We start from the raw sequence: 26,028 nt of genomic DNA, 5'->3' as shown, positions 1-26,028 counted from the left end.
TCCCTCCGCCCGATCCTGAACACAATTTCATCTTTTCCTTCTGCATTCCTTCCTATATTCTTGGTGTCCCCAATCAATGACTCTCAGTGAAATGACTGAAGGAGTTTTTTTCGGACGCTCCACCTACTGTAAGACTCCACTGGAGAGTTCTCATGTTTATGTCCTTTGAACTAGCCTTTGATAGCTGAAAGGACGTTGTACGTCCTTTCAAGATACCATGTGCCAAACGAAGCCCTTTTGGCAAATGCCATCATTATCTCCAGGCAGGCATTGCTGTTTGAAGGGTGCCATCTCAGCCAGAAGGCAGAGGCTGAGCTCCTCTTGTTGCACCAGCTCCCAAAAGAAGCCAAGAAAGGGAGCTGGAACAACAAACCACCCCAACGCCCAGGAAAGCGTTCTTCATGACAGAAGGCTAGAAAATGACCCAACATCCTTGTGGCCCAGAACCCCTCTAGAAATTCACTGTTCCATAAAAAAGAGAAACAGATGGGAAGTTCCAAGGAGAGGCAATGCCCATGGCCAGTGTATTTTAGAGACGGCCTGACCGCTCCGGGGAAGACACGCACTGACAGAACCCCTTGGGAAACAGCCGTGATAGTCCTCACTGTCGTAAGGGATTCCTCTGGGGACAACCTGCCCTGGGCACCACACGAGGGAGCAGACCGGCTTCTCTTCCTCTGCCCCCACACCATTCACTCATGAAGGCAGCTCAGGTGTTCTCATGCCCTGCCTGCCTGCCTGCCTGGCTCATCCGTGAGCTGTGACCACCTCCAGGACAGGACTCCACCTTCTGCTCTCTGTGTACCGTGAATCTGCACACAGTGGGCTTTCAGAACCTTAGGAGACTTGAGCCATTCCCACTCGAGCCAGAACCCTCCCCAGGAAGGAAAACAGCTGTGGAGTCCTTTTGGCCCCAGCACTGGTTCCGAAACCCTGGCGGCTCCTAGAGCCTCTACGGTGTGAAGAGGGAGGTCCCTTTTGACAGAGCTTTCCGGCCGTCAGATCTAAGCTGCTGTTTCACTGTCAGCTGTGTCTCTTCCGTTGCAGTGTTGCAGGTGGGCCACGCTGCTCCAAAGGAGCTCACAAGCTGAGTTTCAAGGGAGGTATTGAGAGGACAGGGATGGCTACAATGTGCTGCAAACTGAGTGAGGGTCCCCACAATCCTCAGCAAAGGTGTGTGGTGTGCAAGTGGGGAGTAGAGGGCCCCCAAGTTCCAAAGGAAGGGAGGTACTCGGGAGCTAAAGCCCTTGGCTGCTGTGGTAGCAGCTGCAGATGGCAGCTCGTCCACAGTGCACTTCGAATGAGGTCATATGAGCGGGACTCTGGAAATGGCTCCGAAATCCAGAGAAAGGGGTCAGGGTATGTGGGAATCCGGCGGGGGTGGGGGGTGGATGAAGGAAGGTGTCCTTCCTCTCTCCAGTGCAATTTGGTTTGGTGAGTCTCAAAGCTACCAGATGGCACTTCCCAAGTCAGGCCCCCGCAGGAATCAGGGTGGGCTGCATGCCTCGGCCCCTGCCACAGGGACAAGCCACACCAGTGGCCTCCCTGAGCTCCAATGGCCGGATCTGGGGGTTCTGTCTGGGTGCACACCTGCTTGTTCTGGCCAAGTTCCCCGCTTCTCTGAGCACCAGCTTCAACCTCTCGAATGAGGACATCGATTGCTACCTTGGCACGTTACTCTCTTCATCCTGTGAAGACTCATTAGGCTTATCCTACAATTACTAGCTGGCCCGAGGAGATATCTCCTGAATCCAGATTAAGCTGGAGTCTCCCAGGCTCATCTGGCATGTCTTCCCTGAAGTCTGCCAAAACCCACACCCTTGCGTTTCCAGGGACTCCCCTTAGCCAGCTGGGCAGAAAACCCAGCATGTTTCAAACAAGCTGACAGACAAGCGGGAGAGGACTCACGGGCAGACGGCTTCCCTCAGGTCTCGGGTGGAGCTCTGGGACCACAGCAGCAACAGGCCATCCCAGTCCCTGGGCTCAGCAGCGCCCTCATTCTCACGCCGGCGGCTCTGCCCTGAGGGGAGCAGGAAGGTCACCAACTGCCGCAGGCGGACCTCACGCCCCTCCCACTTATGGAGCCTGACCTCCCCCGGCCCCACCCCTTCCCCTACCCCAGCAGGACGAGAGCTCCTCTTCCCCTGGCTTCTAACGTGAGGCCCGGCCCTGGGCCCCGATTGGGCACTGCCCCAGTCCGGAGCCAATCACAGTGGCCAAGGAGGTGGAAGGCACCGATTGGCCAGGGCCAGGTCATGTGACCATACTCCCCAGGAAACTCAAATATTACCAAGATTCCCTAAGAAACCAATGAACAAAATTATCCAGTAAAGGCAAACCGTACTTTTTAATGAGGCCAAAGTCACAGAAAAAAAAAAAAAAAAAGCTTCACAATGAAGTGCTCAAGGAAGCTACAAAATACACTTTCAAAAAAGTTTAGTAGTTTTTTTAATAGGGTGACGGAGAGCTATACCTATCCCATATATGTGAATTTAGGTTTAAACTAGATTTCCCTTGGCTATTTTATAAGACAAAAAAACCCACATCACCCCCTTTTACTCCCCCCCACACCCAAAAAGTGTTTTAATCTATTGAATTTTTGTGTCCTCAGTTGTGTCTGATTCACGGCAACTCACGATCTCTACACAGCCAGGCTCTTCCGTCCATGGAATTCAGGGCAATTTTTTCTGTCACAGTAAATGCCCACCCTGGGTGATCCAAACGGAAGGGCTCAGAGGCTCCTGAGAGACTAACTCCTTTCAGCTGAGCACAGAGCTGGCTCCTCACTGGGATGCCTGTGGCCTGGGGCTCCCAGAGGGGAGAGCAGCACTCGCCCCACCGTGTGGTCACTGCTGGAAGTGCAGGCTGCTCCTCACTCCCCCTTGACAGTGTCCCTGAGGGCAGAACAGTGTGAAGTTAATCAAGGTGGAAACGCAAACTCCAATGCAAGCAAACTTCCCTCAAGGTCTCCAATACCACTCAGGAACAGGGTATTGGAAACTGCAGGGGATGACATGAATGAAGATGGAGACTTGACACCTTACACCGAGTTCACTTCCAGTTATCCCTAGACAAACATTCCATGAAAACTTGTCACAAATCTAGAGGAACAATGAGCCGAAACCGGACACGTGCTTTGAGTCTTCACACACAAAACTAAAAGGCAGTCCACAAAAAAAACCAGGAGAATACAGTGGACTTTGCAAAATCAAAGATATCTACTGTGGGAAAGACCTCAGTACAAAAGCAAAAGACAGGTCACACATCGCGAGACGAATGAGTGGAAACACAAAGCTTATCAAGGATGTGTCTCCAAACAGACAAAGAACACCAACACAACAAGCCTGTGAAAACTAGGGAAAGGTCTGAAGGGACACCAGACTGAGGAAGACACACACAGAGTATCCCGGATGATGTCCAGCACTGAGGGCCTGAAGAATCAACAGTCTAGTTGTACCTCCTCAGGCCTGTGTGACCCTGGGTGAGGCCTCTGTTTCCCGGTGGCTCTGAGAGATGGACAGGGAGGAAGGGGAAGAGAAATCACTTGCATTTCTAATACTCACAGCAAAGTCTTCCAATGAGAAGGGAATTATCACCCCCACTGACAATGCCATTCACTGAAGTGATCCCCACGGGTCCATCTAACCCAGAAGGGAAGGAAGGACCTGTTCTCACAAAACGGCGAGAGATGGAAGAAGGAAGATCAAGCCCACACCAATCCCTGGAAAGAGAAGCTGTGCTCAGGGCTTGAAAGAATTCCTATTTGGAAAATGATATCCCAGCCCCACAAGGCAATCCACAGCTTCGATGCTATTCCTCCCAAAATGCCAATGCATTTTCGCACCCAACCAAGAATTGCAAAAGGGGTACGGAAACAGAAAAGAGCCTAAATTGTCAATACAATCCGACGAAAAAGCCCCGATACGGACATCCAAGGTTGTGTGAAAGGAAATTAGACGACCAAACTAGGATCCTCAGGAGAGTATCGGAGAAGGCAATGGCGACCCACTCCAGTACTCTTGCCTGGAAAATGCCCTGGACGGAGGAGCCTGGTAGGCTGCAGGCCATGGGGTCGCGCAGAGTCAGACACGACTGAAGTGACTTAGCCGCAGCAGCAGCAGCAGGAGCCGGACAGTATGCTATTGGGAATACAACAACACACACAGATCCAGATCGATGGAATAAAGTTGAGGGTCCAGACACAGACCCCAGCATCCATGCTCAACTCATCTCTGACACAGAAGGGGAGAATATCCAAATGGGAACAAGAAAGCCTCTTCAATACATGTCCATGGGAAAACCAGACAGCTACATCTGAAGAACGCTATTGGTTTTGATCTCAGACCACCTCAATATCGGGGAAAACCTCACCCTAAAGGCTGATGTCATGAGATAGCTAGAAAGAAGCGTAGGTCAAAGGCTCCTTAACATCAGAGTCTCCTTGCCATTTGCTGGGCGGAGGTAGAAATGGGTCTCTTCAAGTAAGGGAAAGAGGTACACGAAGTACACCAATGGGTTTCCATCCAATGGAACCTCTTCACAACAGAGAAGCTAAGCAAGCATTCACAAATGCAAAAGAGAGGAAACGGAACACGAGAGACTCCTTGCAAGTGGTGTATCTGAGAAGGGGTTCATATGGAAAGAGACGAAGAATGCACAGCACTCAGATTCCAAGAAACACCACCACCACCCTTGACCCTTCCCCCATGACCAACTCCGACCTAAAGCCTTTCTCTCCCTCTAACCTATCCCTAAAACATAACCCTCATCTAATCATATACATGTGCATTCCTAGCATCCATCCGTCCACACACGAGAGAGAAAGAGGAAGACACAGACTGAATTGAGAAAGGAAAAGAGAGGGACACAGCCAGAGAGAGACACGGAACCAAAGAGAGGAAAGGAGTCGATGGTCCAGACTTTTCATCAATCTGTCTCGAAGGTAGAAGCAATGACAGCGCCCATCCACCCCAGAAGGGGGAAAAGGACGGAAGGTTTGGAGAGGAAAAGACAAGAACGCAGGGAGCCATTAGAAGCTCAGCCACCCGCAGAAGCCGAGCTGGGACACTTGAACAGAATCTCAATGGAAACAGAGGACCAGAAAGTTGGCCACTCTTTTCTATAAGAGAGGGAGACCTTCGAGTCTTCCTTTCGGTCCTCCAACTTGGATGCGGGGTCTCAAAACAGTCAGGAGGGGGAGTGCCTTTTCCTGGGTACCACGGCACATCCAGGCCTCGTTCTGCCCCATTCTGTGCTGTGTCAGCCCAGGAAGGAATCTTTCTTTCTGAAGTCTCAGCGCACACGCTCCACGTGATATCGGCCCCAGGTGGAAAGGCATGGAGCTGCTCGTAGGCCGACAGACCTAGGAAGCAGATGGGAGAATGACCGCCACTCTGCAGATGGAGAGACTGGGGAAACCCTGAGGGGCATATGCTTGTCCAGGGCCACACCACTTATGAGAAGAAGGAGCCTGGTCTGAGAGCAGCGGGGCCCTCGGAGCTCAGGCCCTGGCTGCACCCAGGCCTCCCCAGGGCTGTCGGCTGGGCTGGGTGGGTGTCACTGTGCCTGCACATGGCTTAAGGGTGGTGGTCGAGCAGTCAGAAACCCAGGGATTCGCTTGGGAAGTTTTGGGGAAGGGACCTCAGCACGAACCCCAGGAAATGATGTCACCTGCCGGCAACAGAACCCAACAGAACCCGCAACCCGGGTATCCAGGCCTCGAGAGCGGAGAGGAGCCCCCAGCCAGATCACTTGCTGCCGAGATGTTCTGCTGTTTGCCCCTGCCCAGAGGCCGGGGCCTCAGGAGAGCTCACAGGCAGTGTGCGTGGGCACCCTGTCGACGTTGGCTCAGGGCACCCCCGAGACGCCTCTGGCCCTTTGCCCGGAGAAACAGAAAGGTAACACGGGGAGCCCCAGGCCGGGCCAGGCCACCTCTCCCATGCCACCCGGAAACACCGGGTCCTTTGCCTGTGTGTGTGGATGCGGGTTTCTCGGGGCGTGTCTCCCTCAAGGAAGCCCAGGTGGATGTGGGGTCAGAAGCCTGCGGACAAGTTGTGTCCACACCCCAGGGGAGAGCATGCTGGGCGGGATGGGGAGAGTGCGGGCAGGGCCGGCCGCCCAGGCTGACCTCACACCCTCAGGTGGGTCTCTTTCCTCCCGGGTGGGGATCTGAGCAGACACACGTCTCTGACCCTTCTGGGCAGAGAAGTTCGAGCAGGCCGAAGCAGCGGCTCCACTGGCCAGGCCCAGCTCGGAAAACTCCCAGCATGGCTGGCTGACGGTCACTGTCGTTGCAGAGCTTCCCACGTGATGAGGCCGAGGACGGGGACACCCCATCCAGCTCCCGGAGGGAGGGGTCGGAGCACCACCCCCCCGCCCGTGAGGCCCAGTGCAGGCTCCAGGTGAGCGTGCCCACGGAGGCATCAGCCCCACCGGGGGCGAAGCGGAGGCGGGGAAGGCCTGCTGCCGAGACACCGCCCAGGATACACCCGGCGGCCCAGTCTGAGGCTGCCACGGAGCTCAGCACACCCGGCTCCGACCCAGAGTCCCGAGAACCCCGGCCTCTGAGGCAGCAGGAGGACCTGGAGCCCAGCACGCCAGAGCACAGAGGTGAGGACGCTGGGGCTGGTGTACGGGAGTGTGTGCGGAGGGGGTGCTGAGCTACACAGGGACGAGTCCCCGAAAGCTGCTGCTGGGCCTGCAGCAAGCGCTGGCCTCACACCCCCCGCCCCCCATCTTGCACACTTCAGTCCCAAAAGACATCCGACCCTGGGTATTCTTTGGGAATCTCTTGGAAGCTTTCTGTCCCGGGATACGCACATGCCAAGGCTGGCCTGCGGGCAAACGATGCTTCTCCCACAGCTCTAGCACTGGCCTCCAACTGGAACCAGGCTCCACTTCCCAGACCTGTCCCTACAGAGGTGGTGGCTCCAGGTGCAGGACCCAGGGATCCACCGAGGGCAGATGGAGAACCGAGACTTGCCCTCGCAGAGACACCAGGCCAGCTGGGTACTGGCCAGCACACCGGGCAGATCGGATCTCCGTGCCTGCAGGACCCCCAGCCCCAGGCACTGATGTCCCACCCCCTCAGCCAGAACCTCCACCTCCACGTGCACCTCTACCTGCTCGGCCTTTGGCAGGAGAACCCGAGGCAGAGGAGGAGTCACCGCCTCGGCAGGGAGAGCCTGCCCTGGCTCCCGCGCAACACCCAGACGCCCACGATGACTCACCCACCCCTGCAGGGAGAACGAGCCCCCGCTCTGGACAGAGACCCAGAGCCCTTGCCGGAAACACCACGTCCAGGGGAGCGGTCGGCTCTGCAGCCTCCATCCCTGTCTGCTCACCGTGGACGCCGTCAACTCGGTCTGCCCCCAGGGGACATGGAGTTCCTTTCCCCCGAACTGCTTTGCATTTGGTTTGTTTCCACCTTTCTGGTGATGTTTTCTTTTTTGCGTGGTTTCCTGTATTTTTGTTGGTTAAGTTGGGATTAGTAAACTTTTTCATCATTGTTGCAATTTGGGAACACTGTTGTGTAACTCTGGTGATACTGTGTTACCATCACCACTTTGTAGTTTCAGACCCGTTCCATCTTTATGCCCCACCCCCCAACAAAGCCTGGATTCAAGGCAAGCACGCCCTGTTCATCCCTCCGCCCGATCCTGAACACAATTTCATCTTTTCCTTCTGCATTCCTTCCTATATTCTTGGTGTCCCCAATCAATGACTCTCAGTGAAATGACTGAAGGAGTTTTTTTCGGACGCTCCACCTACTGTAAGACTCCACTGGAGAGTTCTCATGTTTATGTCCTTTGAACTAGCCTTTGATAGCTGAAAGGACGTTGTACGTCCTTTCAAGATACCATGTGCCAAACGAAGCCCTTTTGGCAAATGCCATCATTATCTCCAGGCAGGCATTGCTGTTTGAAGGGTGCCATCTCAGCCAGAAGGCAGAGGCTGAGCTCCTCTTGTTGCACCAGCTCCCAAAAGAAGCCAAGAAAGGGAGCTGGAACAACAAACCACCCCAACGCCCAGGAAAGCGTTCTTCATGACAGAAGGCTAGAAAATGACCCAACATCCTTGTGGCCCAGAACCCCTCTAGAAATTCACTGTTCCATAAAAAAGAGAAACAGATGGGAAGTTCCAAGGAGAGGCAATGCCCATGGCCAGTGTATTTTAGAGACGGCCTGACCGCTCCGGGGAAGACACGCACTGACAGAACCCCTTGGGAAACAGCCGTGATAGTCCTCACTGTCGTAAGGGATTCCTCTGGGGACAACCTGCCCTGGGCACCACACGAGGGAGCAGACCGGCTTCTCTTCCTCTGCCCCCACACCATTCACTCATGAAGGCAGCTCAGGTGTTCTCATGCCCTGCCTGCCTGCCTGCCTGGCTCATCCGTGAGCTGTGACCACCTCCAGGACAGGACTCCACCTTCTGCTCTCTGTGTACCGTGAATCTGCACACAGTGGGCTTTCAGAACCTTAGGAGACTTGAGCCATTCCCACTCGAGCCAGAACCCTCCCCAGGAAGGAAAACAGCTGTGGAGTCCTTTTGGCCCCAGCACTGGTTCCGAAACCCTGGCGGCTCCTAGAGCCTCTACGGTGTGAAGAGGGAGGTCCCTTTTGACAGAGCTTTCCGGCCGTCAGATCTAAGCTGCTGTTTCACTGTCAGCTGTGTCTCTTCCGTTGCAGTGTTGCAGGTGGGCCACGCTGCTCCAAAGGAGCTCACAAGCTGAGTTTCAAGGGAGGTATTGAGAGGACAGGGATGGCTACAACGTGCTGCAAACTGAGTGAGGGTCCCCACAATCCTCAGCAAAGGTGTGTGGTGTGCAAGTGGGGAGTAGAGGGCCCCCAAGTTCCAAAGGAAGGGAGGTACTCGGGAGCTAAAGCCCTTGGCTGCTGTGGTAGCAGCTGCAGATGGCAGCTCGTCCACAGTGCACTTCGAATGAGGTCATATGAGCGGGACTCTGGAAATGGCTCCGAAATCCAGAGAAAGGGGTCAGGGTATGTGGGAATCCGGCGGGGGTGGGGGGTGGATGAAGGAAGGTGTCCTTCCTCTCTCCAGTGCAATTTGGTTTGGTGAGTCTCAAAGCTACCAGATGGCACTTCCCAAGTCAGGCCCCCGCAGGAATCAGGGTGGGCTGCATGCCTCGGCCCCTGCCACAGGGACAAGCCACACCAGTGGCCTCCCTGAGCTCCAATGGCCGGATCTGGGGGTTCTGTCTGGGTGCACACCTGCTTGTTCTGGCCAAGTTCCCCGCTTCTCTGAGCACCAGCTTCAACCTCTCGAATGAGGACATCGATTGCTACCTTGGCACGTTACTCTCTTCATCCTGTGAAGACTCATTAGGCTTATCCTACAATTACTAGCTGGCCCGAGGAGATATCTCCTGAATCCAGATTAAGCTGGAGTCTCCCAGGCTCATCTGGCATGTCTTCCCTGAAGTCTGCCAAAACCCACACCCTTGCGTTTCCAGGGACTCCCCTTAGCCAGCTGGGCAGAAAACCCAGCATGTTTCAAACAAGCTGACAGACAAGCGGGAGAGGACTCACGGGCAGACGGCTTCCCTCAGGTCTCGGGTGGAGCTCTGGGACCACAGCAGCAACAGGCCATCCCAGTCCCTGGGCTCAGCAGCGCCCTCATTCTCACGCCGGCGGCTCTGCCCTGAGGGGAGCAGGAAGGTCACCAACTGCCGCAGGCGGACCTCACGCCCCTCCCACTTATGGAGCCTGACCTCCCCCGGCCCCACCCCTTCCCCTACCCCAGCAGGACGAGAGCTCCTCTTCCCCTGGCTTCTAACGTGAGGCCCGGCCCTGGGCCCCGATTGGGCACTGCCCCAGTCCGGAGCCAATCACAGTGGCCAAGGAGGTGGAAGGCACCGATTGGCCAGGGCCAGGTCATGTGACCATACTCCCCAGGAAACTCAAATATTACCAAGATTCCCTAAGAAACCAATGAACAAAATTATCCAGTAAAGGCAAACCGTACTTTTTAATGAGGCCAAAGTCACAGAAAAAAAAAAAAAAAAAGCTTCACAATGAAGTGCTCAAGGAAGCTACAAAATACACTTTCAAAAAAGTTTAGTAGTTTTTTTTAATAGGGTGACGGAGAGCTATACCTATCCCATATATGTGAATTTAGGTTTAAACTAGATTTCCCTTGGCTATTTTATAAGACAAAAAAACCCACATCACCCCCTTTTACTCCCCCCCACACCCAAAAAGTGTTTTAATCTATTGAATTTTTGTGTCCTCAGTTGTGTCTGATTCACGGCAACTCACGATCTCTACACAGCCAGGCTCTTCCGTCCATGGAATTCAGGGCAATTTTTTCTGTCACAGTAAATGCCCACCCTGGGTGATCCAAACGGAAGGGCTCAGAGGCTCCTGAGAGACTAACTCCTTTCAGCTGAGCACAGAGCTGGCTCCTCACTGGGATGCCTGTGGCCTGGGGCTCCCAGAGGGGAGAGCAGCACTCGCCCCACCGTGTGGTCACTGCTGGAAGTGCAGGCTGCTCCTCACTCCCCCTTGACAGTGTCCCTGAGGGCAGAACAGTGTGAAGTTAATCAAGGTGGAAACGCAAACTCCAATGCAAGCAAACTTCCCTCAAGGTCTCCAATACCACTCAGGAACAGGGTATTGGAAACTGCAGGGGATGACATGAATGAAGATGGAGACTTGACACCTTACACCGAGTTCACTTCCAGTTATCCCTAGACAAACATTCCATGAAAACTTGTCACAAATCTAGAGGAACAATGAGCCGAAACCGGACACGTGCTTTGAGTCTTCACACACAAAACTAAAAGGCAGTCCACAAAAAAAACCAGGAGAATACAGTGGACTTTGCAAAATCAAAGATATCTACTGTGGGAAAGACCTCAGTACAAAAGCAAAAGACAGGTCACACATCGCGAGACGAATGAGTGGAAACACAAAGCTTATCAAGGATGTGTCTCCAAACAGACAAAGAACACCAACACAACAAGCCTGTGAAAACTAGGGAAAGGTCTGAAGGGACACCAGACTGAGGAAGACACACACAGAGTATCCCGGATGATGTCCAGCACTGAGGGCCTGAAGAATCAACAGTCTAGTTGTACCTCCTCAGGCCTGTGTGACCCTGGGTGAGGCCTCTGTTTCCCGGTGGCTCTGAGAGATGGACAGGGAGGAAGGGGAAGAGAAATCACTTGCATTTCTAATACTCACAGCAAAGTCTTCCAATGAGAAGGGAATTATCACCCCCACTGACAATGCCATTCACTGAAGTGATCCCCACGGGTCCATCTAACCCAGAAGGGAAGGAAGGACCTGTTCTCACAAAACGGCGAGAGATGGAAGAAGGAAGATCAAGCCCACACCAATCCCTGGAAAGAGAAGCTGTGCTCAGGGCTTGAAAGAATTCCTATTTGGAAAATGATATCCCAGCCCCACAAGGCAATCCACAGCTTCGATGCTATTCCTCCCAAAATGCCAATGCATTTTCGCACCCAACCAAGAATTGCAAAAGGGGTACGGAAACAGAAAAGAGCCTAAATTGTCAATACAATCCGACGAAAAAGCCCCGATACGGACATCCAAGGTTGTGTGAAAGGAAATTAGACGACCAAACTAGGATCCTCAGGAGAGTATCGGAGAAGGCAATGGCGACCCACTCCAGTACTCTTGCCTGGAAAATGCCCTGGACGGAGGAGCCTGGTAGGCTGCAGGCCATGGGGTCGCGCAGAGTCAGACACGACTGAAGTGACTTAGCCGCAGCAGCAGCAGCAGGAGCCGGACAGTATGCTATTGGGAATACAACAACACACACAGATCCAGATCGATGGAATAAAGTTGAGGGTCCAGACACAGACCCCAGCATCCATGCTCAACTCATCTCTGACACAGAAGGGGAGAATATCCAAATGGGAACAAGAAAGCCTCTTCAATACATGTCCATGGGAAAACCAGACAGCTACATCTGAAGAACGCTATTGGTTTTGATCTCAGACCACCTCAATATCGGGGAAAACCTCACCCTAAAGGCTGATGTCATGAGATAGCTAGAAAGAAGCGTAGGTCAAAGGCTCCTTAACATCAGAGTCTCCTTGCCATTTGCTGGGCGGAGGTAGAAATGGGTCTCTTCAAGTAAGGGAAAGAGGTACACGAAGTACACCAATGGGTTTCCATCCAATGGAACCTCTTCACAACAGAGAAGCTAAGCAAGCATTCACAAATGCAAAAGAGAGGAAACGGAACACGAGAGACTCCTTGCAAGTGGTGTATCTGAGAAGGGGTTCATATGGAAAGAGACGAAGAATGCACAGCACTCAGATTCCAAGAAACACCACCACCACCCTTGACCCTTCCCCCATGACCAACTCCGACCTAAAGCCTTTCTCTCCCTCTAACCTATCCCTAAAACATAACCCTCATCTAATCATATACATGTGCATTCCTAGCATCCATCCGTCCACACACGAGAGAGAAAGAGGAAGACACAGACTGAATTGAGAAAGGAAAAGAGAGGGACACAGCCAGAGAGAGACACGGAACCAAAGAGAGGAAAGGAGTCGATGGTCCAGACTTTTCATCAATCTGTCTCGAAGGTAGAAGCAATGACAGCGCCCATCCACCCCAGAAGGGGGAAAAGGACGGAAGGTTTGGAGAGGAAAAGACAAGAACGCAGGGAGCCATTAGAAGCTCAGCCACCCGCAGAAGCCGAGCTGGGACACTTGAACAGAATCTCAATGGAAACAGAGGACCAGAAAGTTGGCCACTCTTTTCTATAAGAGAGGGAGACCTTCGAGTCTTCCTTTCGGTCCTCCAACTTGGATGCGGGGTCTCAAAACAGTCAGGAGGGGGAGTGCCTTTTCCTGGGTACCACGGCACATCCAGGCCTCGTTCTGCCCCATTCTGTGCTGTGTCAGCCCAGGAAGGAATCTTTCTTTCTGAAGTCTCAGCGCACACGCTCCACGTGATATCGGCCCCAGGTGGAAAGGCATGGAGCTGCTCGTAGGCCGACAGACCTAGGAAGCAGATGGGAGAATGACCGCCACTCTGCAGATGGAGAGACTGGGGAAACCCTGAGGGGCATATGCTTGTCCAGGGCCACACCACTTATGAGAAGAAGGAGCCTGGTCTGAGAGCAGCGGGGCCCTCGGAGCTCAGGCCCTGGCTGCACCCAGGCCTCCCCAGGGCTGTCGGCTGGGCTGGGTGGGTGTCACTGTGCCTGCACATGGCTTAAGGGTGGTGGTCGAGCAGTCAGAAACCCAGGGATTCGCTTGGGAAGTTTTGGGGAAGGGACCTCAGCACGAACCCCAGGAAATGATGTCACCTGCCGGCAACAGAACCCAACAGAACCCGCAACCTGGGTATCCAGGCCTCGAGAGCGGAGAGGAGCCCCCAGCCAGATCACTTGCTGCCGAGATGTTCTGCTGTTTGCCCCTGCCCAGAGGCCGGGGCCTCAGGAGAGCTCACAGGCAGTGTGCGTGGGCACCCTGTCGACGTTGGCTCAGGGCACCCCCGAGACGCCTCTGGCCCTTTGCCCGGAGAAACAGAAAGGTAACACGGGGAGCCCCAGGCCGGGCCAGGCCACCTCTCCCATGCCACCCGGAAACACCGGGTCCTTTGCCTGTGTGTGTGGATGCGGGTTTCTCGGGGCGTGTCTCCCTCAAGGAAGCCCAGGTGGATGTGGGGTCAGAAGCCTGCGGACAAGTTGTGTCCACACCCCAGGGGAGAGCATGCTGGGCGGGATGGGGAGAGTGCGGGCAGGGCCGGCCGCCCAGGCTGACCTCACACCCTCAGGTGGGTCTCTTTCCTCCCGGGTGGGGATCTGAGCAGACACACGTCTCTGACCCTTCTGGGCAGAGAAGTTCGAGCAGGCCGAAGCAGCGGCTCCACTGGCCAGGCCCAGCTCGGAAAACTCCCAGCATGGCTGGCTGACGGTCACTGTCGTTGCAGAGCTTCCCACGTGATGAGGCCGAGGACGGGGACACCCCATCCAGCTCCCGGAGGGAGGGGTCGGAGCACCACCCCCCCGCCCGTGAGGCCCAGTGCAGGCTCCAGGTGAGCGTGCCCACGGAGGCATCAGCCCCACCGGGGGCGAAGCGGAGGCGGGGAAGGCCTGCTGCCGAGACACCGCCCAGGATACACCCGGCGGCCCAGTCTGAGGCTGCCACGGAGCTCAGCACACCCGGCTCCGACCCAGAGTCCCGAGAACCCCGGCCTCTGAGGCAGCAGGAGGACCTGGAGCCCAGCACGCCAGAGCACAGAGGTGAGGACGCTGGGGCTGGTGTACGGGAGTGTGTGCGGAGGGGGTGCTGAGCTACACAGGGACGAGTCCCCGAAAGCTGCTGCTGGGCCTGCAGCAAGCGCTGGCCTCACACCCCCCGCCCCCCATCTTGCACACTTCAGTCCCAAAAGACATCCGACCCTGGGTATTCTTTGGGAATCTCTTGGAAGCTTTCTGTCCCGGGATACGCACATGCCAAGGCTGGCCTGCGGGCAAACGATGCTTCTCCCACAGCTCTAGCACTGGCCTCCAACTGGAACCAGGCTCCACTTCCCAGACCTGTCCCTACAGAGGTGGTGGCTCCAGGTGCAGGACCCAGGGATCCACCGAGGGCAGATGGAGAACCGAGACTTGCCCTCGCAGAGACACCAGGCCAGCTGGGTACTGGCCAGCACACCGGGCAGATCGGATCTCCGTGCCTGCAGGACCCCCAGCCCCAGGCACTGATGTCCCACCCCCTCAGCCAGAACCTCCACCTCCACGTGCACCTCTACCTGCTCGGCCTTTGGCAGGAGAACCCGAGGCAGAGGAGGAGTCACCGCCTCGGCAGGGAGAGCCTGCCCTGGCTCCCGCGCAACACCCAGACGCCCACGATGACTCACCCACCCCTGCAGGGAGAACGAGCCCCCGCTCTGGACAGAGACCCAGAGCCCTTGCCGGAAACACCACGTCCAGGGGAGCGGTCGGCTCTGCAGCCTCCATCCCTGTCTGCTCACCGTGGACGCCGTCAACTCGGTCTGCCCCCAGGGGACATGGAGTTCCTTTCCCCCGAACTGCTTTGCATTTGGTTTGTTTCCACCTTTCTGGTGATGTTTTCTTTTTTGCGTGGTTTCCTGTATTTTTGTTGGTTAAGTTGGGATTAGTAAACTTTTTCATCATTGTTGCAATTTGGGAACACTGTTGTGTAACTCTGGTGATACTGTGTTACCATCACCACTTTGTAGTTTCAGACCCGTTCCATCTTTATGCCCCACCCCCCAACAAAGCCTGGATTCAAGGCAAGCACGCCCTGTTCATCCCTCCGCCCGATCCTGAACACAATTTCATCTTTTCCTTCTGCATTCCTTCCTATATTCTTGGTGTCCCCAATCAATGACTCTCAGTGAAATGACTGAAGGAGTTTTTTTCGGACGCTCCACCTACTGTAAGACTCCACTGGAGAGTTCTCATGTTTATGTCCTTTGAACTAGCCTTTGATAGCTGAAAGGACGTTGTACGTCCTTTCAAGATACCATGTGCCAAACGAAGCCCTTTTGGCAAATGCCATCATTATCTCCAGGCAGGCATTGCTGTTTGAAGGGTGCCATCTCAGCCAGAAGGCAGAGGCTGAGCTCCTCTTGTTGCACCAGCTCCCAAAAGAAGCCAAGAAAGGGAGCTGGAACAACAAACCACCCCAACGCCCAGGAAAGCGTTCTTCATGACAGAAGGCTAGAAAATGACCCAACATCCTTGTGGCCCAGAACCCCTCTAGAAATTCACTGTTCCATAAAAAAGAGAAACAGATGGGAAGTTCCAAGGAGAGGCAATGCCCATGGCCAGTGTATTTTAGAGACGGCCTGACCGCTCCGGGGAAGACACGCACTGACAGAACCCCTTGGGAAACAGCCGTGATAGTCCTCACTGTCGTAAGGGATTCCTCTGGGGACAACCTGCCCTGGGCACCACACGAGGGAGCAGACCGGCTTCTCTTCCTCTGCCCCCACACCATTCACTCATGAAGGCAGCTCAGGTGTTCTCATGCCCTGCCTGCCTGCCTGCCTGGCTCATCCGTGAGCTGTGACCACCTCCAGGACAGGACTCCACCTTCTGCTCTCTGTGTACCGTGAATCTGCACACAGTGGGCTTTCAGAACCTTAGGAGACTTGAGCCATTCCCACTCGAGCCAGAACCCTCCCCAGGAAGGAAAACAGCTGTGGAGTCCTTTTGGCCCCAGCACTGGTTCCGAAACCCTGGCGGCTCCTAGAGCCTCTACGGTGTGAAGAGGGAGGTCCCTTTTGACAGAGCTTTCCGGCCGTCAGATCTAAGCTGCTGTTTCACTGTCAGCTGTGTCTCTTCCGTTGCAGTGTTGCAGGTGGGCCACGCTGCTCCAAAGGAGCTCACAAGCTGAGTTTCAAGGGAGGTATTGAGAGGACAGGGATGGCTACAACGTGCTGCAAACTGAGTGAGGGTCCCCACAATCCTCAGCAAAGGTGTGTGGTGTGCAAGTGGGGAGTAGAGGGCCCCCAAGTTCCAAAGGAAGGGAGGTACTCGGGAGCTAAAGCCCTTGGCTGCTGTGGTAGCAGCTGCAGATGGCAGCTCGTCCACAGTGCACTTCGAATGAGGTCATATGAGCGGGACTCTGGAAATGGCTCCGAAATCCAGAGAAAGGGGTCAGGGTATGTGGGAATCCGGCGGGGGTGGGGGGTGGATGAAGGAAGGTGTCCTTCCTCTCTCCAGTGCAATTTGGTTTGGTGAGTCTCAAAGCTACCAGATGGCACTTCCCAAGTCAGGCCCCCGCAGGAATCAGGGTGGGCTGCATGCCTCGGCCCCTGCCACAGGGACAAGCCACACCAGTGGCCTCCCTGAGCTCCAATGGCCGGATCTGGGGGTTCTGTCTGGGTGCACACCTGCTTGTTCTGGCCAAGTTCCCCGCTTCTCTGAGCACCAGCTTCAACCTCTCGAATGAGGACATCGATTGCTACCTTGGCACGTTACTCTCTTCATCCTGTGAAGACTCATTAGGCTTATCCTACAATTACTAGCTGGCCCGAGGAGATATCTCCTGAATCCAGATTAAGCTGGTGTCTCCCAGGCTCATCTGGCATGTCTTCCCTGAAGTCTGCCAAAACCCACACCCTTGCGTTTCCAGGGACTCCCCTTAGCCAGCTGGGCAGAAAACCCAGCATGTTTCAAACAAGCTGACAGACAAGCGGGAGAGGACTCACGGGCAGACGGCTTCCCTCAGGTCTCGGGTGGAGCTCTGGGACCACAGCAGCAACAGGCCATCCCAGTCCCTGGGCTCAGCAGCGCCCTCATTCTCACGCCGGCGGCTCTGCCCTGAGGGGAGCAGGAAGGTCACCAACTGCCGCAGGCGGACCTCACGCCCCTCCCACTTATGGAGCCTGACCTCCCCCGGCCCCACCCCTTCCCCTACCCCAGCAGGACGAGAGCTCCTCTTCCCCTGGCTTCTAACGTGAGGCCCGGCCCTGGGCCCCGATTGGGCACTGCCCCAGTCCGGAGCCAATCACAGTGGCCAAGGAGGTGGAAGGCACCGATTGGCCAGGGCCAGGTCATGTGACCATACTCCCCAGGAAACTCAAATATTACCAAGATTCCCTAAGAAACCAATGAACAAAATTATCCAGTAAAGGCAAACCGTACTTTTTAATGAGGCCAAAGTCACAGAAAAAAAAAAAAAAAAAGCTTCACAATGAAGTGCTCAAGGAAGCTACAAAATAAACTTTCAAAAAAGTTTAGTAGTTTTTTTTAATAGGGTGACGGAGAGCTATACCTATCCCATATATGTGAATTTAGGTTTAAACTAGATTTCCCTTGGCTATTTTATAAGACAAAAAAACCCACATCACCCCCTTTTACTCCCCCCCACACCCAAAAAGTGTTTTAATCTATTGAATTTTTGTGTCCTCAGTTGTGTCTGATTCACGGCAACTCACGATCTCTACACAGCCAGGCTCTTCCGTCCATGGAATTCAGGGCAATTTTTTCTGTCACAGTAAATGCCCACCCTGGGTGATCCAAACGGAAGGGCTCAGAGGCTCCTGAGAGACTAACTCCTTTCAGCTGAGCACAGAGCTGGCTCCTCACTGGGATGCCTGTGGCCTGGGGCTCCCAGAGGGGAGAGCAGCACTCGCCCCACCGTGTGGTCACTGCTGGAAGTGCAGGCTGCTCCTCACTCCCCCTTGACAGTGTCCCTGAGGGCAGAACAGTGTGAAGTTAATCAAGGTGGAAACGCAAACTCCAATGCAAGCAAACTTCCCTCAAGGTCTCCAATACCACTCAGGAACAGGGTATTGGAAACTGCAGGGGATGACATGAATGAAGATGGAGACTTGACACCTTACACCGAGTTCACTTCCAGTTATCCCTAGACAAACATTCCATGAAAACTTGTCACAAATCTAGAGGAACAATGAGCCGAAACCGGACACGTGCTTTGAGTCTTCACACACAAAACTAAAAGGCAGTCCACAAAAAAAACCAGGAGAATACAGTGGACTTTGCAAAATCAAAGATATCTACTGTGGGAAAGACCTCAGTACAAAAGCAAAAGACAGGTCACACATCGCGAGACGAATGAGTGGAAACACAAAGCTTATCAAGGATGTGTCTCCAAACAGACAAAGAACACCAACACAACAAGCCTGTGAAAACTAGGGAAAGGTCTGAAGGGACACCAGACTGAGGAAGACACACACAGAGTATCCCGGATGATGTCCAGCACTGAGGGCCTGAAGAATCAACAGTCTAGTTGTACCTCCTCAGGCCTGTGTGACCCTGGGTGAGGCCTCTGTTTCCCGGTGGCTCTGAGAGATGGACAGGGAGGAAGGGGAAGAGAAATCACTTGCATTTCTAATACTCACAGCAAAGTCTTCCAATGAGAAGGGAATTATCACCCCCACTGACAATGCCATTCACTGAAGTGATCCCCACGGGTCCATCTAACCCAGAAGGGAAGGAAGGACCTGTTCTCACAAAACGGCGAGAGATGGAAGAAGGAAGATCAAGCCCACACCAATCCCTGGAAAGAGAAGCTGTGCTCAGGGCTTGAAAGAATTCCTATTTGGAAAATGATATCCCAGCCCCACAAGGCAATCCACAGCTTCGATGCTATTCCTCCCAAAATGCCAATGCATTTTCGCACCCAACCAAGAATTGCAAAAGGGGTACGGAAACAGAAAAGAGCCTAAATTGTCAATACAATCCGACGAAAAAGCCCCGATACGGACATCCAAGGTTGTGTGAAAGGAAATTAGACGACCAAACTAGGATCCTCAGGAGAGTATCGGAGAAGGCAATGGCGACCCACTCCAGTACTCTTGCCTGGAAAATGCCCTGGACGGAGGAGCCTGGTAGGCTGCAGGCCATGGGGTCGCGCAGAGTCAGACACGACTGAAGTGACTTAGCCGCAGCAGCAGCAGCAGGAGCCGGACAGTATGCTATTGGGAATACAACAACACACACAGATCCAGATCGATGGAATAAAGTTGAGGGTCCAGACACAGACCCCAGCATCCATGCTCAACTCATCTCTGACACAGAAGGGGAGAATATCCAAATGGGAACAAGAAAGCCTCTTCAATACATGTCCATGGGAAAACCAGACAGCTACATCTGAAGAACGCTATTGGTTTTGATCTCAGACCACCTCAATATCGGGGAAAACCTCACCCTAAAGGCTGATGTCATGAGATAGCTAGAAAGAAGCGTAGGTCAAAGGCTCCTTAACATCAGAGTCTCCTTGCCATTTGCTGGGCGGAGGTAGAAATGGGTCTCTTCAAGTAAGGGAAAGAGGTACACGAAGTACACCAATGGGTTTCCATCCAATGGAACCTCTTCACAACAGAGAAGCTAAGCAAGCATTCACAAATGCAAAAGAGAGGAAACGGAACACGAGAGACTCCTTGCAAGTGGTGTATCTGAGAAGGGGTTCATATGGAAAGAGACGAAGAATGCACAGCACTCAGATTCCAAGAAACACCACCACCACCCTTGACCCTTCCCCCATGACCAACTCCGACCTAAAGCCTTTCTCTCCCTCTAACCTATCCCTAAAACATAACCCTCATCTAATCATATACATGTGCATTCCTAGCATCCATCCGTCCACACACGAGAGAGAAAGAGGAAGACACAGACTGAATTGAGAAAGGAAAAGAGAGGGACACAGCCAGAGAGAGACACGGAACCAAAGAGAGGAAAGGAGTCGATGGTCCAGACTTTTCATCAATCTGTCTCGAAGGTAGAAGCAATGACAGCGCCCATCCACCCCAGAAGGGGGAAAAGGACGGAAGGTTTGGAGAGGAAAAGACAAGAACGCAGGGAGCCATTAGAAGCTCAGCCACCCGCAGAAGCCGAGCTGGGACACTTGAACAGAATCTCAATGGAAACAGAGGACCAGAAAGTTGGCCACTCTTTTCTATAAGAGAGGGAGACCTTCGAGTCTTCCTTTCGGTCCTCCAACTTGGATGCGGGGTCTCAAAACAGTCAGGAGGGGGAGTGCCTTTTCCTGGGTACCACGGCACATCCAGGCCTCGTTCTGCCCCATTCTGTGCTGTGTCAGCCCAGGAAGGAATCTTTCTTTCTGAAGTCTCAGCGCACACGCTCCACGTGATATCGGCCCCAGGTGGAAAGGCATGGAGCTGCTCGTAGGCCGACAGACCTAGGAAGCAGATGGGAGAATGACCGCCACTCTGCAGATGGAGAGACTGGGGAAACCCTGAGGGGCATATGCTTGTCCAGGGCCACACCACTTATGAGAAGAAGGAGCCTGGTCTGAGAGCAGCGGGGCCCTCGGAGCTCAGGCCCTGGCTGCACCCAGGCCTCCCCAGGGCTGTCGGCTGGGCTGGGTGGGTGTCACTGTGCCTGCACATGGCTTAAGGGTGGTGGTCGAGCAGTCAGAAACCCAGGGATTCGCTTGGGAAGTTTTGGGGAAGGGACCTCAGCACGAACCCCAGGAAATGATGTCACCTGCCGGCAACAGAACCCAACAGAACCCGCAACCCGGGTATCCAGGCCTCGAGAGCGGAGAGGAGCCCCCAGCCAGATCACTTGCTGCCGAGATGTTCTGCTGTTTGCCCCTGCCCAGAGGCCGGGGCCTCAGGAGAGCTCACAGGCAGTGTGCATGGGCACCCTGTCGACGTTGGCTCAGGGCACCCCCGAGACGCCTCTGGCCCTTTGCCCGGAGAAACAGAAAGGTAACACGGGGAGCCCCAGGCCGGGCCAGGCCACCTCTCCCATGCCACCCGGAAACACCGGGTCCTTTGCCTGTGTGTGTGGATGCGGGTTTCTCGGGGCGTGTCTCCCTCAAGGAAGCCCAGGTGGATGTGGGGTCAGAAGCCTGCGGACAAGTTGTGTCCACACCCCAGGGGAGAGCATGCTGGGCGGGATGGGGAGAGTGCGGGCAGGGCCGGCCGCCCAGGCTGACCTCACACCCTCAGGTGGGTCTCTTTCCTCCCGGGTGGGGATCTGAGCAGACACACGTCTCTGACCCTTCTGGGCAGAGAAGTTCGAGCAGGCCGAAGCAGCGGCTCCACTGGCCAGGCCCAGCTCGGAAAACTCCCAGCATGGCTGGCTGACGGTCACTGTCGTTGCAGAGCTTCCCACGTGATGAGGCCGAGGACGGGGACACCCCATCCAGCTCCCGGAGGGAGGGGTCGGAGCACCACCCCCCCGCCCGTGAGGCCCAGTGCAGGCTCCAGGTGAGCGTGCCCACGGAGGCATCAGCCCCACCGGGGGCGAAGCGGAGGCGGGGAAGGCCTGCTGCCGAGACACCGCCCAGGATACACCCGGCGGCCCAGTCTGAGGCTGCCACGGAGCTCAGCACACCCGGCTCCGACCCAGAGTCCCGAGAACCCCGGCCTCTGAGGCAGCAGGAGGACCTGGAGCCCAGCACGCCAGAGCACAGAGGTGAGGACGCTGGGGCTGGTGTACGGGAGTGTGTGCGGAGGGGGTGCTGAGCTACACAGGGACGAGTCCCCGAAAGCTGCTGCTGGGCCTGCAGCAAGCGCTGGCCTCACACCCCCCGCCCCCCATCTTGCACACTTCAGTCCCAAAAGACATCCGACCCTGGGTATTCTTTGGGAATCTCTTGGAAGCTTTCTGTCCCGGGATACGCACATGCCAAGGCTGGCCTGCGGGCAAACGATGCTTCTCCCACAGCTCTAGCACTGGCCTCCAACTGGAACCAGGCTCCACTTCCCAGACCTGTCCCTACAGAGGTGGTGGCTCCAGGTGCAGGACCCAGGGATCCACCGAGGGCAGATGGAGAACCGAGACTTGCCCTCGCAGAGACACCAGGCCAGCTGGGTACTGGCCAGCACACCGGGCAGATCGGATCTCCGTGCCTGCAGGACCCCCAGCCCCAGGCACTGATGTCCCACCCCCTCAGCCAGAACCTCCACCTCCACGTGCACCTCTACCTGCTCGGCCTTTGGCAGGAGAACCCGAGGCAGAGGAGGAGTCACCGCCTCGGCAGGGAGAGCCTGCCCTGGCTCCCGCGCAACACCCAGACGCCCACGATGACTCACCCACCCCTGCAGGGAGAACGAGCCCCCGCTCTGGACAGAGACCCAGAGCCCTTGCCGGAAACACCACGTCCAGGGGAGCGGTCGGCTCTGCAGCCTCCATCCCTGTCTGCTCACCGTGGACGCCGTCAACTCGGTCTGCCCCCAGGGGACATGGAGTTCCTTTCCCCCGAACTGCTTTGCATTTGGTTTGTTTCCACCTTTCTGGTGATGTTTTCTTTTTTGCGTGGTTTCCTGTATTTTTGTTGGTTAAGTTGGGATTAGTAAACTTTTTCATCATTGTTGCAATTTGGGAACACTGTTGTGTAACTCTGGTGATACTGTGTTACCATCACCACTTTGTAGTTTCAGACCCGTTCCATCTTTATGCCCCACCCCCCAACAAAGCCTGGATTCAAGGCAAGCACGCCCTGTTCATCCCTCCGCCCGATCCTGAACACAATTTCATCTTTTCCTTCTGCATTCCTTCCTATATTCTTGGTGTCCCCAATCAATGACTCTCAGTGAAATGACTGAAGGAGTTTTTTTCGGACGCTCCACCTACTGTAAGACTCCACTGGAGAGTTCTCATGTTTATGTCCTTTGAACTAGCCTTTGATAGCTGAAAGGACGTTGTACGTCCTTTCAAGATACCATGTGCCAAACGAAGCCCTTTTGGCAAATGCCATCATTATCTCCAGGCAGGCATTGCTGTTTGAAGGGTGCCATCTCAGCCAGAAGGCAGAGGCTGAGCTCCTCTTGTTGCACCAGCTCCCAAAAGAAGCCAAGAAAGGGAGCTGGAACAACAAACCACCCCAACGCCCAGGAAAGCGTTCTTCATGACAGAAGGCTAGAAAATGACCCAACATCCTTGTGGCCCAGAACCCCTCTAGAAATTCACTGTTCCATAAAAAAGAGAAACAGATGGGAAGTTCCAAGGAGAGGCAATGCCCATGGCCAGTGTATTTTAGAGACGGCCTGACCGCTCCGGGGAAGACACGCACTGACAGAACCCCTTGGGAAACAGCCGTGATAGTCCTCACTGTCGTAAGGGATTCCTCTGGGGACAACCTGCCCTGGGCACCACACGAGGGAGCAGACCGGCTTCTCTTCCTCTGCCCCCACACCATTCACTCATGAAGGCAGCTCAGGTGTTCTCATGCCCTGCCTGCCTGCCTGCCTGGCTCATCCGTGAGCTGTGACCACCTCCAGGACAGGACTCCACCTTCTGCTCTCTGTGTACCGTGAATCTGCACACAGTGGGCTTTCAGAACCTTAGGAGACTTGAGCCATTCCCACTCGAGCCAGAACCCTCCCCAGGAAGGAAAACAGCTGTGGAGTCCTTTTGGCCCCAGCACTGGTTCCGAAACCCTGGCGGCTCCTAGAGCCTCTACGGTGTGAAGAGGGAGGTCCCTTTTGACAGAGCTTTCCGGCCGTCAGATCTAAGCTGCTGTTTCACTGTCAGCTGTGTCTCTTCCGTTGCAGTGTTGCAGGTGGGCCACGCTGCTCCAAAGGAGCTCACAAGCTGAGTTTCAAGGGAGGTATTGAGAGGACAGGGATGGCTACAACGTGCTGCAAACTGAGTGAGGGTCCCCACAATCCTCAGCAAAGGTGTGTGGTGTGCAAGTGGGGAGTAGAGGGCCCCCAAGTTCCAAAGGAAGGGAGGTACTCGGGAGCTAAAGCCCTTGGCTGCTGTGGTAGCAGCTGCAGATGGCAGCTCGTCCACAGTGCACTTCGAATGAGGTCATATGAGCGGGACTCTGGAAATGGCTCCGAAATCCAGAGAAAGGGGTCAGGGTATGTGGGAATCCGGCGGGGGTGGGGGGTGGATGAAGGAAGGTGTCCTTCCTCTCTCCAGTGCAATTTGGTTTGGTGAGTCTCAAAGCTACCAGATGGCACTTCCCAAGTCAGGCCCCCGCAGGAATCAGGGTGGGCTGCATGCCTCGGCCCCTGCCACAGGGACAAGCCACACCAGTGGCCTCCCTGAGCTCCAATGGCCGGATCTGGGGGTTCTGTCTGGGTGCACACCTGCTTGTTCTGGCCAAGTTCCCCGCTTCTCTGAGCACCAGCTTCAACCTCTCGAATGAGGACATCGATTGCTACCTTGGCACGTTACTCTCTTCATCCTGTGAAGACTCATTAGGCTTATCCTACAATTACTAGCTGGCCCGAGGAGATATCTCCTGAATCCAGATTAAGCTGGTGTCTCCCAGGCTCATCTGGCATGTCTTCCCTGAAGTCTGCCAAAACCCACACCCTTGCGTTTCCAGGGACTCCCCTTAGCCAGCTGGGCAGAAAACCCAGCATGTTTCAAACAAGCTGACAGACAAGCGGGAGAGGACTCACGGGCAGACGGCTTCCCTCAGGTCTCGGGTGGAGCTCTGGGACCACAGCAGCAACAGGCCATCCCAGTCCCTGGGCTCAGCAGCGCCCTCATTCTCACGCCGGCGGCTCTGCCCTGAGGGGAGCAGGAAGGTCACCAACTGCCGCAGGCGGACCTCACGCCCCTCCCACTTATGGAGCCTGACCTCCCCCGGCCCCACCCCTTCCCCTACCCCAGCAGGACGAGAGCTCCTCTTCCCCTGGCTTCTAACGTGAGGCCCGGCCCTGGGCCCCGATTGGGCACTGCCCCAGTCCGGAGCCAATCACAGTGGCCAAGGAGGTGGAAGGCACCGATTGGCCAGGGCCAGGTCATGTGACCATACTCCCCAGGAAACTCAAATATTACCAAGATTCCCTAAGAAACCAATGAACAAAATTATCCAGTAAAGGCAAACCGTACTTTTTAATGAGGCCAAAGTCACAGAAAAAAAAAAAAAAAAAGCTTCACAATGAAGTGCTCAAGGAAGCTACAAAATAAACTTTCAAAAAAGTTTAGTAGTTTTTTTTAATAGGGTGACGGAGAGCTATACCTATCCCATATATGTGAATTTAGGTTTAAACTAGATTTCCCTTGGCTATTTTATAAGACAAAAAAACCCACATCACCCCCTTTTACTCCCCCCCACACCCAAAAAGTGTTTTAATCTATTGAATTTTTGTGTCCTCAGTTGTGTCTGATTCACGGCAACTCACGATCTCTACACAGCCAGGCTCTTCCGTCCATGGAATTCAGGGCAATTTTTTCTGTCACAGTAAATGCCCACCCTGGGTGATCCAAACGGAAGGGCTCAGAGGCTCCTGAGAGACTAACTCCTTTCAGCTGAGCACAGAGCTGGCTCCTCACTGGGATGCCTGTGGCCTGGGGCTCCCAGAGGGGAGAGCAGCACTCGCCCCACCGTGTGGTCACTGCTGGAAGTGCAGGCTGCTCCTCACTCCCCCTTGACAGTGTCCCTGAGGGCAGAACAGTGTGAAGTTAATCAAGGTGGAAACGCAAACTCCAATGCAAGCAAACTTCCCTCAAGGTCTCCAATACCACTCAGGAACAGGGTATTGGAAACTGCAGGGGATGACATGAATGAAGATGGAGACTTGACACCTTACACCGAGTTCACTTCCAGTTATCCCTAGACAAACATTCCATGAAAACTTGTCA

The 26,028-nt window shown here is 54.7% G+C and overlaps 4 protein-coding genes across 8 annotated transcripts in view; 3 read left to right on the top strand and 1 right to left on the bottom strand.

Moving 5' to 3' along the window:
• The window catches only part of LOC145517344 (uncharacterized), a 325,418-nt gene that overhangs the window by 267,683 nt on the left and 31,707 nt on the right, over positions 1 to 26,028 (bottom strand). Inside the window, exons 2-8 of one of the 5 annotated variants that reach the window (XR_014061975.1) lie at positions 25,569 to 25,826; positions 24,840 to 24,951; positions 20,425 to 20,650; positions 17,925 to 18,182; positions 17,196 to 17,307; positions 16,878 to 16,975; positions 15,782 to 16,374 (exon numbers count right to left, since the gene is read on the bottom strand). The gene's annotated coding sequence lies outside the window, so the exon portion shown is untranslated. Of the gene's footprint in view, positions 1 to 1,908; positions 2,021 to 2,636; positions 2,895 to 9,551; positions 16,375 to 16,877; positions 16,976 to 17,195; positions 17,308 to 17,924; positions 18,183 to 20,424; positions 20,651 to 23,425; positions 24,019 to 24,521; positions 24,620 to 24,839; positions 24,952 to 25,568; positions 25,827 to 26,028 lie in introns of those variants that run through there. The other 4 variants (XR_014061983.1, XR_014061965.1, XR_014061972.1 and 1 more) reach the window with 4 other exon arrangements.
• LOC145517102 (uncharacterized) lies at positions 3,529 to 7,522 on the top strand. Its single transcript, XM_081519360.1, has 3 exons — positions 3,529 to 5,897; positions 6,297 to 6,609; positions 6,862 to 7,522. The coding sequence occupies exons 1-3, from the start codon at positions 5,661 to 5,663 to the stop codon at positions 7,488 to 7,490; spliced, it is 1,179 nt and encodes a 392-aa protein (XP_081375486.1). The 5' UTR covers positions 3,529 to 5,660; the 3' UTR covers positions 7,491 to 7,522.
• LOC145517262 (uncharacterized) lies at positions 13,365 to 15,166 on the top strand. Its single transcript, XM_081519536.1, has 3 exons — positions 13,365 to 13,541; positions 13,941 to 14,253; positions 14,506 to 15,166. The coding sequence occupies exons 1-3, from the start codon at positions 13,407 to 13,409 to the stop codon at positions 15,132 to 15,134; spliced, it is 1,077 nt and encodes a 358-aa protein (XP_081375662.1). The 5' UTR covers positions 13,365 to 13,406; the 3' UTR covers positions 15,135 to 15,166.
• Positions 20,993 to 22,810, top strand: LOC145517298 (uncharacterized). The gene is made up of 3 exons (XM_081519576.1): positions 20,993 to 21,185; positions 21,585 to 21,897; positions 22,150 to 22,810. Exons 1-3 carry the CDS (start codon positions 21,051 to 21,053, stop codon positions 22,776 to 22,778), a joined length of 1,077 nt encoding a protein of 358 aa, XP_081375702.1. The 5' UTR covers positions 20,993 to 21,050; the 3' UTR covers positions 22,779 to 22,810.

Source organism: Giraffa tippelskirchi, chromosome 8 (genome assembly GCF_054371585.1).
Source record: "Giraffa tippelskirchi isolate mGirTip1 chromosome 8, T2T-mGirTip1v1.2.pri, whole genome shotgun sequence".
Taxonomy (NCBI): Eukaryota; Metazoa; Chordata; class Mammalia; order Artiodactyla; family Giraffidae; genus Giraffa; species Giraffa tippelskirchi.
This window is presented reverse-complemented; position numbering and strand designations above follow the sequence as displayed.

Coding starts and splice junctions, on each gene's coding strand:
- LOC145517102 (XM_081519360.1), top strand. CDS start 5,661: ATGATGTCACCTGCCGGCAACAGAACCCAACAGAACCCGCAACCCGGG. Junction 5,898..6,296: donor TTGCCCGGAGAAACAGAAAG/GTAACACGGGGA, acceptor CTGTCGTTGCAG/AGCTTCCCACGTGATGAGGC. Junction 6,610..6,861: donor CAGCACGCCAGAGCACAGAG/GTGAGGACGCTG, acceptor CTTCTCCCACAG/CTCTAGCACTGGCCTCCAAC.
- LOC145517262 (XM_081519536.1), top strand. CDS start 13,407: ATGTTCTGCTGTTTGCCCCTGCCCAGAGGCCGGGGCCTCAGGAGAGCT. Junction 13,542..13,940: donor TTGCCCGGAGAAACAGAAAG/GTAACACGGGGA, acceptor CTGTCGTTGCAG/AGCTTCCCACGTGATGAGGC. Junction 14,254..14,505: donor CAGCACGCCAGAGCACAGAG/GTGAGGACGCTG, acceptor CTTCTCCCACAG/CTCTAGCACTGGCCTCCAAC.
- LOC145517298 (XM_081519576.1), top strand. CDS start 21,051: ATGTTCTGCTGTTTGCCCCTGCCCAGAGGCCGGGGCCTCAGGAGAGCT. Junction 21,186..21,584: donor TTGCCCGGAGAAACAGAAAG/GTAACACGGGGA, acceptor CTGTCGTTGCAG/AGCTTCCCACGTGATGAGGC. Junction 21,898..22,149: donor CAGCACGCCAGAGCACAGAG/GTGAGGACGCTG, acceptor CTTCTCCCACAG/CTCTAGCACTGGCCTCCAAC.